At 39.8% G+C, this 12,769-nt stretch overlaps 1 protein-coding gene across 1 annotated transcript in view; it reads right to left on the bottom strand.

The window, feature by feature from the left end:
• Nucleotides 1-12,769, bottom strand: part of iws1 (interacts with SUPT6H, CTD assembly factor 1) — a 42,605-nt gene that overhangs the window by 4,128 nt on the left and 25,708 nt on the right. Inside the window, exons 7-14 of the mRNA XM_078410728.1 lie at nt 12,627-12,739; nt 11,941-12,091; nt 9,917-9,999; nt 7,285-7,414; nt 6,221-6,338; nt 4,751-4,862; nt 599-655; nt 262-373 (exon numbers count right to left, since the gene is read on the bottom strand). Of these exons, the coding sequence (XP_078266854.1) occupies nt 262-373; nt 599-655; nt 4,751-4,862; nt 6,221-6,338; nt 7,285-7,414; nt 9,917-9,999; nt 11,941-12,091; nt 12,627-12,739 (876 nt within the window). The remainder of the gene's footprint in view (nt 1-261; nt 374-598; nt 656-4,750; nt 4,863-6,220; nt 6,339-7,284; nt 7,415-9,916; nt 10,000-11,940; nt 12,092-12,626; nt 12,740-12,769) is intronic.

Below are 12,769 nucleotides of genomic sequence, written 5' to 3'. Positions count from 1 at the left end.
CCTACACACACACTATTTACATTTATACCAAGCGAATTAACCTATAAATCTGTGTCTTTGGAGTGTAGGAGGAAACCGAAGATCTCGGAGAAAATCCACGCAGGTCACAGGGAGAACATACAAACTCTGTGCGACAGCACCCGTAGTCAGGATCGAACCCGGGTCTCTGGCTCTGGAAGGCAGCAACTCTACAGCTGCCCCATAACATGTTTTGTTAAACCACAATCACACTGCCAACTCAAGTCGCTCTTCCTTACTCACCCTGCTCGCCTCTATTTCTACATTCCACTTTGGTCTAACAACGTAGTCCCGATTTGATGGCCGTGGCACTCTGGCTCTTGTACAGAATCCCGGATCACCAGGTCGAAGCGCCCTAAAGTTGAGCAAAACAAATGACAGCTTAGTGAAGTATTTAAAACGATCTTAATATTTGATAGTGATTTATACTGAACGCTTTAAAATACTTTCAATCTATATTCTCTCCCCTTTCAGTTATTTTAAAAAACGCGATTATATAAGGAATGATGGACGTGTGAGTCCTAAATTCCAGCTTTTTGCATCAGTGCTTCAGCTCCACTTTGCCTTCTTCATCACTTACTTTTCCTCTCCTGTCAACACCTTATCCAGATCTCTGCGAGGGGTCTGCCCACCAGAACTACAAAAGAATGAAAATAAGTTGTTTAATTCCTTGCAAATGCACTTACAGACCTGACAAAGATACTTGCACTACTTTAAAGGAAACCAGCATAAATTAACAATCTCTATATCCTCCATCTGCATAGATAGGATTTCAAGATTTGCTACAACAGCTGAAGTTACACCATAGCAAAACCAGCGCTTGGGATAATTAATATTATTCAGACAATGTTCACCTTGAAAATTTATGAAAAATTACAACTCTAGTAAAGGGGCAAAAAAAGTAGATGCTTGCATTCTCATTCCTGATCCTGAAATTAATCGTACTTTCCCCCTGCATTACTTCTCTTACAGTGACCTAATTACACTTGGTAGACCTGCACATTTCACACCCTACTTGATTAATTATTGTCTTTCATCACCTTTAAAAGAAACATATTGCCTTCTCTTAGAGAAAGAAAAGTGCAAACATAGTGCAGAAAATTGTGATGGGAACTCTGTGGATCAAACAGCATCTGTGGGGGGAAAATAAATTATCTACACTTTGGGTCAAGATCCTGTATCAGGACAGAGGATGGAGGGAAGACACCTGGCATTAAGAGAGGGGAGGAGAGGGTGAGACAAGGGCCAACAAGTGAGCAGAGGAGGGGTGATGGATGATGAGCAGATGAACCAGGTGGGGAGGGGAAGATGTGGAGTTGGGAGAAAGAGGCAAGGGATTGATGGGTGGAAGCAAACAAGGAAACAAAAGGGCAGATGGAGCCAGATGTAAGGAGGATGAAGGTGGAGGTTGAATGTTCATATGTTAACAAAATAGATAAACAGCAACAGAAAGGCTTAGAGTGGTGCAATCTGATAAATAAGGAAGGTGTTAAAGGGACTTATTAGGGGAGAGGTTAAAGGCAGATGGAACCAGGTAGGAGATGACATCAAAAATGGGTTATAGGGTTGGGGGGGGAGGTGCTGGAAGGACAATATGGGAAAGAAAATACGAATGGATTACAAAAGGTGGATCAGAAGGAGAGACTGAAAAGAGTAATGGAGGCAAGGGTTCCCTTTAATTGGAAAATTCAACATTCATGCCATTGAGCTGTAGAATACCCAAGGGGAATATGAGGCGTTGTTCAAGTAAAACCTGGTTTCCTACACCAGCAACGTGGTATCTTATCACAAAGCTTTGACTATTTATTGATATTGACCAGGGATATCACAGCAAAATTATGAAAAACAATCAAAATTGTGTTCCATAGCCAAGCCAATTTTAATATTTAGTCACTGTCATAGTGAACTGCAGCCTGGCTGGCTCTGGGGCAGGAATTAGCCTGAATGTTCACTTACAGATATTAACAATATAGAGAAGTTTTCCCCAAGGATTCAACCACACGCAATAAAAGAGGAACTAGATTTTTCAGAACAGTTCAATTTTTTTGAAAAATTCCATTATTAGAGAAACCTGGAATGTTATTTAACAAGCAGTAAAAAAATAAAGTTTTTGAAATGCCAAAAAAGTAATAAAATTACTAAATTGGAAACCTGGGGTAGCGTCCTTGATCAATGGAGAAGGCATCAGCTTCGTTGTCATCACTCTCTTCGTACCTAGCATTTTTTAATAAATGGAATGAATGAGGCAGAGTTTAAGGGACAGGGTGGGCAGCCACATTGGAGAAAAAGAATAGATTGCAAATGTTACGGAAACTCCGCAAGATGGCTATTCACAGTAAACAATGAAATAATAATAATAAGGCAGAGTGGAGACAGAAAGACAAACTGGAAATAGATAATCAGGTGAAAGAAACTGTGCAAGAATTAGTACAAACTCAGAACTGGACTGGATAAGTTTAGTGAAATGATATGGAGTGAGGAGTGGTGATATGGAGTGAGGAGTGATGTGTGTCCATCATGGATTCCTTATCAGTCTGGCAGCTGAGCAGATCTGTTCTGTTCATTTCATTAGGGGGTTAGCTATAATTGCAAACTAGTCTTTCCATTTTAACAATCCATTTGGTGATCTCCCAACCACCACAATAAATTTGGTTCTTAAAAACAAAATCACATGATTACAGTCAATGAGATGATCACACATTTCCCATTGATCTAGAAAAACACCGTGTTCACCATTCGCTAATTCCCAACACCAGAACCTTGTGCAGCAAACATCATTTAACATATTGTGAAAGCGCTTTGGACCCAACAGTGGAGATTTAATGCAATACGAAAACTTTTGCAAATATATAGCTATACAAATGAAAAGATAAAGAGTCATCACATAAACCACCCAGGCACCAACATTCCAATTGAGAATATAACCACAGTAGTGATTTTTACCTACCAAGGTGAAATCTGGCGAAGAGGTACATTCTTTACATTCTCCTGCAGTAGAACTTTCCACCAGTGTTATTCCAGAAAACACCGAGTTACATACAGAAGGTAAATCCTTCTCCATTCTTTGAAAGATGTTCAATCTCATCATATTAATAGGATTGCTGACACAGAGGAAGTAGAAGATATAAAAGGCACTGTGCCTTTATTGGGAATGGGGAGACTTAAGCAAAACTTATTTTCACTAATCCTTTTTCACTATTAATGGTGTCGTATATATAGCTTCCTTTATGAAATTTCCCATCTTGACTGTCTGGTGATTTCCTAATCTATGTAACAACAACATTCTGACCTCTGTTTTTATTTTGCTTGGAAAGCTAAAGCTAGAATACCCAATGGTAAATCAGCATTGGAGGACCATATCAGTCCAAGATGAGAATGTAAATAAGGGATTGATGGAGAACATCTTCAATTTAGGAGGGAACCCATAACAATATAGGCTTTGAACAATAAACCATATTCATTTAACTCTAACATTATAGGAATTACTGCATCTTGGTCTTGCTTCTTAACTATTTGCAGCAAAGAAACAAACAGGGAAGGACAAAGGCAATAGTGTGATTAGCATTGGCTTGTTCCCAATAACTGGCACAAAATACCACGTGATGTTGTTGATTTCAACGGTCCTATGATACTGTGAAATTGCAGTGCACATCTGTGATCAGATTTGGCAGTTGAAGCCTTTTGGATTTTCACTTCCAGACAATCAATAACTGAAGACAGGTTCTTAAATTTACTAACCAGTAGAATAACAGAGCCTTTCTGTCGAATGGAAAAGGGGATGTTGAATTTGACGATAGAGGACACAGCATGAAATTGTTACAATGCAAAATGGAAAGGCCAGAGCAGAAAAAAAATCTTTAGATGAGACAATGTTGAGGATAATTTTAATTCTTTTTGTCAGCAATTCCTATTTTTATGTAGATCCTGAACACGCACAGGAAGTTGAGCACAAAAAAAATGCGATCAAATGACAATTAATCACATTCAAATCCTAGGTCATTTGAAGCAATAGTAGCAGTTCACCGCCCCCCCCCCCCCCCCTCCAATCCCCAGCTCAGTCTGGGATTCCAGGCAAGGTCCCTAAAAGTTGTCATCTCATCAGCCTGGCCTGGAAACAAAGACTCACGTTGGAACCAATCACACCAGGTCCACCTGACTAAACATCACCTTGCATACCATACTATTAGAGGCTTTATATTCTTGCTACACTGTGATTATGATCCTGCTGCACTGTGCACCAGATCACAGAGTAGGAAGTAATTTATAGTTATTCACTGATTTCTAATGCCTACATTATTTGAATGGTACATCATCTGCGAGATGATTAAACGAGATGAGGTAACAAGACGACTATTTTCTGAGAACTTGCAAGATTATCAAGCTTTCAACTTTCATTCCTATTTTAGACAATGCCCATTCTCTTTGACACTGCTGAATTCACCAGTCTTGTTACGTATGCAAATTTATGGACGGGTAAATTTTGAGAGATTAGAGGTTGGTTTTTAGAGTAAAATTCTACTCATACATTGATTGTAATCTTTTCGTCCCTGTCAACCTGACCAACTGTGATCATTTTTTGTTGGTGTAACAACAGCAGTTTGACACCAGCCACTTTTGTATGAATTAGACATATTCTGGAGTGATGCAAGAGGGTGAAAAAAGGTCCCATTCACAAGAAACCTAAAGGACAGATGTATGGTACATCCTCTAATTACAATTCATGATCATGTACCTGCTCAGACGTCGACGGGTTGGCATCTGGTCAAGGTCTCTCTGCTCTCGTTCCTCTCGAGTCATTCCTTTATAATTTGATGTCAAGCCAAAAATGGGTCTTGACCACTCATCTGGGAGAAAAACAAATTACAATTACAATCACAATTAGAAAGCCAGAAAATTAAGAGCTTTTCGCTCAGATTTCAATAATCTGCAAGGTGAAACCTTCTGGACAAAAAGAACTAACACAGAGCAAGGGCACTTCATGTCTCAGTGCCAATTCTGCCTGCTGGTGCTGTCAAACTCAGAAGACTGGCCCGTTGACTGATTACATGGAAGGGTAACAGTGGGAATTGAGCAGCGATGGAAACAAAACCTCAGCAAAGTCTAGAGATTTTCAGAGTGGGGGTGATAATGATCCCTGCAAATAAAACATGGGCTTCAACATTAAGGGATATATCAGTCCTTCCTATGTTTGGTAAAACTGAAAATTCAAACTTGACAGGTCCCAATGGACCCACTGAAAAACGCATGCAGAATCAAAACCATTTCTGAAGTATGTACATAGATCCTCTGGTCCCTGCACAACAACATGAAGATACTTTCACGCAAAGAATTGTACTCTGAGAGAGGGGTTCTTCGGATAAATAGTGTAACCATCTGGGTTTTCTTTGAGGAACAGTACTGGGACAGTTAAAACTGCTCCCTGTGATAATTTTTCCTTATTATCCATTCCACTCTGAGAAACCCATTAGTTTCAGCAATAAAAGCCTCCTGTCCATCATTGCTATTTCAAAGGAATTCTTGGAACCATCAATCTTTATTAGAACTGGTGCAACTGGCAGAGTTGCAAGCACTGACAAAATGCTTGACAACTACTCTGCTCTTGGCTGACTGGATCTGCAGTGTGGTGAATACAATCCAGTCTGTCACAGGCTCAATACTTCCTTCAATTCAATCCATCTTCATGGTGCATCGTATCAGAATGCCTGCCACCCTGGCCATTCCTTTTTCTACCTTTTTGGAGAAGATACAGGAGCTTGAAAGCTGAGACATCCACTTAAAAACAGTTTCCTCTCCACTGCCAACAGACTCCTGAACCAATCACCTCTTTCATACTCCCCGGCTAGAAGTACTGTTTCTTTTTCTTTAACACTCTTAATGTTAACTCTAACTCAATTGGTTACTCCATTACTGTGCTTTAATTTTTATTTGCACTGATCTGGATTGCACTACAATCTTGTAGCATTCTGCTGATTTGCACTTGTCATTGTATTTATTATTTACAGTAATTTATCATTACTGTATGTGTGCCATTTATTCTGTGAGCTTCAAGTGAATAAGGGATTTCATTATATCCAGGTGTTTATGGCAATAAATTACTGAAAACTGACGTGCTGGGGGATAACCAGCTCCATTGGATTATATCCCAACATACATTATAAAATAAGGAGAAAAATTAAGAAAGTAAGAGTTAAGACAAACATACTGATGAGCTTTCCTGCAAGTTCCTTGTTAATTCTATTTTCCTTGGGATGTTTATACAAGTACATCACACAACGCCCAATCCCACTGTGCTTCAGAGTCTCCTGACTCACACTGGGCAACTGCAAGCAAAAACATAATCAATTACATTCAAAGATGCTAAGGCAAGTTTAGGAGATAACTCCATTGAGTTAAACTACTGAGTTTTATTCAGTACTAGTCACCACAGCACCAAGAAAGGGACAAGGATAATGCATGAGAATGTTGCCAAGACTGGGCACGTTATGAATATTGACAACGTTGTGATCACTTTCTTTACAATGGAGACTGAGACTTGCAGCTCACATGAACCTGCAATCTGTAGCCTGAAGAAGGGTCTCGGCCTAAAGCATCACCCATTCCTTCTATCCAAAGATGCTGCCTGGCCCGCTGAGTTACTCCAGCATTATGTGTCTATTTACCCTGCAATATTCAGTGTCTTCAGAGGGGGAACATTTTTGTGCACCCACCTCTTCATTTTTTTCTTCTACATCGGGATGCAATTGGCATAATGGTTTCACAGTACCAATCTCTGAAGAAAGTAGTGAAGACATTTGGTCTAGTTGATGATTTGGTAAATCTTAGGCAAATATGAACAGGCACAGAAGTGATTCTCAACCTGACTTTTTGACCTGTTGGCACCAAACTCAAATGTCCGTTCACCTCTCAGCCTTGTGAGACCTGTACAAAAGTGGGTGTATCTGAAGAGGGGTTAATGGATTTTCTTACAGAAGATGAATTAAGATGTACTACATACTGGACAAAGGTTTTTCTGGAGGCTTGGGTAATTAAAGAAAAAATATAAATGAGCAGCGTTTTCACTTGAAGGAGTGCTATGTTGGATGATTGCAATCTTAATTAAAAATGTCCTTATTAAGCTTTAGAAAATGTGAAGATGTACAGTGGGGTGATGGGTTATGGGTAGAGGAGAAAAAGCTGTTCAAAAATAATTGAAATGTTAATTACAGATATTAAAACTGGCCTTTAAAATCCAATGCTCATATCATAGGGCCGTGCACACTTGCTTACCTCCTGTAGTATCTTTAGTAACTCCTCACGGATCTTGAGATGTGGCAAACTCTTGTCTGGTAATGGGGTGAGCCATTCCTTTACAGCAGACATCACCCCACTGTCAATAAAAGTGTCCTTCAAATCCTGTCTGCAAGAATTGAGAGGAAACTCAGCATCAACAGGAAGAAATAAGACAATTTAGTTGCGATTATTCTCAAAATATTTCTCTCAAACTAGACACACATTACTTTAATTCTCCTAGGTCAAGAGGTTTTCACACTCCTTTAAACCTGTGGCTATCTCAGGATCCCGAGCAACTACATGTCTTTTCTCTGCACATCACCTGAGAGTGATTCATGCAAATTTTGCTATTATTGATATTTTCTATTACAGGATAATAAAAAAACTCTCCATAAAAAGGAATTCTAATTGCTACACTGACCCAGGCTTAATCCTGACCTTGGGTGCTGGCTGTGTGGTGTTTACATATTCATCCTATGAGTGGGAGAGTTTTCTTGCAAGCTTGTGTCCTCATCCACATGCCAAAAACGTGCTGGTTGGCAGGTTGATTGGCCAATCTAAAGTTCCCCTGATAAAGATCCATGGCAGGAAAATTAATTGTGGGAAAGGGATTAGGAGAAGGAGTTGGTGGATGTGCAAGCAGGAAAATGGAGTGCAGTTAGCTAATTGCTGGACAGCATGAACCTGGTGGGCTGAAGGGCTTGAATCCATGCCGTGCTCTACAAAATTATTATCATGCAATCAGGTATTTTAAATCACCATCTCAGAGCAACATTTAAAAGATGTTCCTTAAAAATGTTTTAATGGTATTCAAAAAAGGCAAGAAAAATGCAATTTAAATTGTGTACATGTAGATGTATTCAGGATTTCACAGTTCTTATAAATATACAATCACACTGGGCACAGGATCTTTTACAGTTCTTAAAGGGAACTGCAGAACATGTCCTTTCACAAATTAAAATTTGATAGATATAATAAAAAGGCATTCAAAGTATTAATTCCAATCTGTGTTGATTATGAAATAATACCCTCAATGCAATGGATTGGCCTAACATTAAGAAGTCATTGTGGAATACAAGTCACTGACAAAATGCATCTCAACTCAAAATGCGTTTCACTGCTTGGCCTGTGAATTAACACTTTTCTTAAGTTCATCGCTGCATTTGTCAGTTTCAATCTAACTGCGCCAATAAGTTACCGTTTGAGGTCGGCGAGGTCATTGAACATCTGGAGATCACGCATACACGCAAGATATCATTGTATCTGCCCAATCCGTACAGCTTGGATCTCTTGCCAGTGGATGCGTTACTAATGCGAATGGGAATGAATAAACTCAACACTTTGTTTCCCTGAAATCTCAAAGGGGGTTTCTTGAAACAATTTCTGGATAGACCAATTTGAAGAAGGATCACACTGGACCTTGAATTGGGAAATGAGCCTGGCCAAGTGACTGGCATTACAGTGGGAGAACATTTGGGAACAGTGATCACAACACCATTACGCCTTAACTAGTTATGAATAAAGATATGTTTGGATCTTGGGAGAAAGTAATAAATTGGAGTAAGGTAGATTATTATAAGGCAGAAGCTAGGGAGAGAAAATTGGGAACAGGTGTTATTGGGCACGTCCACATCTGATGTGGAGAGACATTTAAAGACCAACAGAAGAGAGTTCAGGACCAGCGTGTTCCAGTAAGGAGGAAATATAGGGATGGCAAGGTAGGGATTCTTGGATGACCAGATAGATTGTAATTTTGATCCACAGGGATTTGCGCTGGGGTCTCTGTTGTTTGTGAGATGCGTATAAATTACTTAAAATTAAAATGTAGATGGGTTGATTGGTAAGTTTGCAGACATTAAAATTGGTGAAATTGTGAACACTTAAGGCTGTCAAAGGATATAGCAAGATATGGAGCAGTCACAGTTTGGGCAGGCATGGTGGCACAGCTATAGAGTTGCTGCCTTACTACGTCAGAGATCTGGGTTAGATCCTGACTACGAGTGCTGTCTGTACAAATTTTGTACGTTCTCCCCATGATCAGGTGGGCTTTCCCCGGGTGTTCGGGTTTCCTCCCATGCTTAAAAGACGTACAGGTTTGTAGGTTAATTGGCTTCGGTGAAAATTATAAATTGGCCCTAGTGTGTAGGATCGCGCTAGTGTACGGGGATCACTGGTCTGCGCGGACTCAGTAGGCCGAAGGGCCTGTTTCCCCGCAGTACCTCTAAAACTAAAAACTAAAAGTACAGAAATGGGCCGAGAAATGACAAAGTTTAATCTAAGCGAAGGTGAGGTGTTGCAGTTTGGGAGGTTGAATGCAAGGGGAAGGTATAGTTGATGGCAAGAACCTTAACAGCATTAATGTACAGAAGAATCCTGTATTCTAAGTCTGGAAGTCATGTTGCAGCTTTATAAAATTTTGATTAGGATGTACTTGGAATATTTTGTGCAGTTCTGTTCACCCCTTTACAGGAAGGATGTGGAAGATTTTGACAGGGTGCAGAAGAGGTTTACCAGGATGCTGTCAGGATTAGTTTAACTTTGCACCACGTTCAAGTACAGACACTGAAGACCGAAGGGCTCGTCCGTGCTGCATTGTTCTATGTTCTAATTGGGGTGAATCACTACTAACTTTTTCAAATGCATTACGACTGTCGGGAGAAGGGTCAGTTTCTTCAAAGCTGGCTTCTTTTGGCCATTGAGTTGCCTATCTTCCTGCCAAGACAAAAAAAAACAACAAACATAGCACAGAGTCTGGAAAGATACAAGTAATTGCATCTGATCCTTAGCAATCACATCATATTGTCCACAGAACAGAAACAAGTCCTTCAGACTGCCACGTCTGTTGTAGTTATCTACACTAATCTCATTTACTTGCATTGCATCTGTAGACTTCTGTTCTTTGGCAATTCAGGTACGTGATTGGATATTTCTTAAATGTCCTAATAGTCTTGGCCTACACCACTTTGTCAGACAGCATGTTCCAGACTATAACCACACTTCTATGAAAAAGTTCACTCAGATTCCTCTGAACCTATTTCTCATCATTCACTCATACCCTCTTGCGTTTGACACTCCCACCATGGGGGGGGGGGGAAATAATATCTACCCCTTCTATCCCTCTCGTAATTTTATACCTCTGGCAAGTGACCCCTCAGCCTTCTCTGCTCTAATTTTCTTTTACTTGTTTTTGCCCACATGCAACTTCTATATCCTGAAGCATTGAGCCCTTTTTTTAACTATGTTTCTATGATGAGAAATTAGACAATTCTGAATGAGATACACCAAAGTTGAAACTGTTAAAACTAGTTTCTATTTGCTACACTAATTCATCTATCTTTCCTTTACTATCTCCATGGTTTCCAACATGTTCATACTACCATCATAGCTCAAGCTCCTTTCCTTTTAAATCAAATGATGAAAACTACAAAACAATAATCTAGTAATCCAATCACTATATTACAGTGTAGTACAGGCAAATGATCCTGCAACAAAAACAGAAAATCTAGAAACACTTAAACCAAGGGTCTTTGAAGTGAAATGCTAATTTTGTTTCACTTTGAACAGATGCTGCCTGACCTGCTAGTGTTGAATATTTTGAACATTTTCTACTTGTTTTAGTTTTCCAGCATTTGAAGTTATTTTTACATTCTCATTTAGTATCATCCTGTTCCCTATTCTTTCATCAGAGGTACAGAGTGTTTTCAGCACTAGATTGTGTGATATATTCCACTCACTTTGATTTGCTTTGTTGCTGATTACTCCCATTCAATCGGGTTATCTATAATCCAATGAAATGCGCAAAACTATGCTTGCTAATCAACTACCTGGTCCTCTGTCCCTCTCTTCCCCTCGCCTTCCCAGATCTCCCTCTATCTTCCTGTCTCCACCTATATCCTTCCTTTGTCCCGCCCCCCTGACATCAGTCTGAAGAAGGGTCTCGACCCGAAACGTCACCTATTCCTTTCTCTCCTGAGATGCTGCCTGACCTGCTGAGTTACTCCAGCATTTTGTGAATACCTTCGATTTGTACCAGCATCTGCAGTAATTTTCTTAAACTACCTGGCTGACATCAGTGGAATATTTTACAAAATCTAATGTCAAAATATTCTATTCATTCAAAAGATGAATAGGGGACAGGATGATGCTGACATACCAACATCCAAATGATGGGATATTAATATTTAATATATTCCTTTATTCGTCCCACACCGGGGAATTTACAGTGTTACAGCAGCAAAGTGGATAGAAAGAGAGCAAGAGATCATTCATTATAAATAAAAGATATATAAATTGTCATCAGTTTTCTGTGTGTTCTTAGCTGTTACTGTTGACTCGTCTGCTGGGAGCAGTGCTGGTTGTGCAGTCTCACAGCAGCGGGAAGGAAGGACCTCCTATATCTCTCCTTCACGCACTTGGGGTGAAGGAGTCTGTCACTGAAGGAGCTATTACCATCCAGTCTTCATAATCCAACAGCATGATGGAAGCAAATTTAATGGAAAACACAGGAGGAGGAGCTGAGGGTTAACCAGTCATTATAGTGAATGGCTGGGCATACTTAAGAGGAAAGGTGGCCTATGTCTCCTCCTATTTTGAGTACTTTGACTAATTACTCAAGCCCCATCTAGCCTCACTGTCAGTAACCAGTTGACTTACCTCTGCTGCTTCGTTCATTTTGGTGATCATAGCACTAACCACATCATCCGCATCACTGATGAAAGTGCCACCATCCCGATTTCGCCGCCGCCTCCGGTTTTGATCTTTCTTCTTCTGTAACATCATCTCAAAATCAGAAACAAAGTCTGAACTGCAACAAAAACAAACTCATCAACAAATAAAAGATTACCTTACACAGGATACAGTAGATAGAGAACATCAAACAAGTCTGATTCTATAAAAATTACAATAACATAAGGATAGGGCTGCCTTGACCACATGGAACTCCCCCAGGGATAGTACAGCTTGTAATTTCACATTTTAATTATCTGTGAAGCCCAAAGTCTGTAGGTCAAGCTATCCGAACTATAACTCTCTGCCCGATGCACATGGTCATCCTAAATGTGCCATAGTAAATTTATACGGCAAGGTTCTTTAACCCGGTTAGCTGTTAATTCACCATTTTTCTAATGTGTTCACATTCTACCATGCCTAGAATTTCTGTAGCATTTTTGTCTATTCTGGAGTGTTGGGATTCAAGTCAGCATTTTTGCCAAACAAGGAACTTGTATAAATTCTGGAGCACTAAAACAATAAACGTTCTTTCCAAAAATCTCAACAATCCCAAAACAGCAGAAAGGGCCAATACAGAACAAACTCAATTTTGACACAATGCATCTACTTACTCTAACCCTTTTCCTCTAACTTCACTGTCAGAGTCCGACTCTTCAGCAACCATTTTCTTCCTCTCTGCCTCCTGTGCAGCTTTTTCACCATCTAGGTCTTCTTGGTTAAAACCCTAAGAGGAAAGACACAGTTTAGTTATGGA

The sequence above is a fragment of the Rhinoraja longicauda genome, chromosome 13 (genome assembly GCF_053455715.1).
Source record: "Rhinoraja longicauda isolate Sanriku21f chromosome 13, sRhiLon1.1, whole genome shotgun sequence".
NCBI classification, from domain to species: Eukaryota; Metazoa; Chordata; class Chondrichthyes; order Rajiformes; family Arhynchobatidae; genus Rhinoraja; species Rhinoraja longicauda.
The sequence above is the reverse complement of the archived record's forward strand: the minus strand, read 5'-3'. Positions and strand labels throughout refer to the sequence as shown.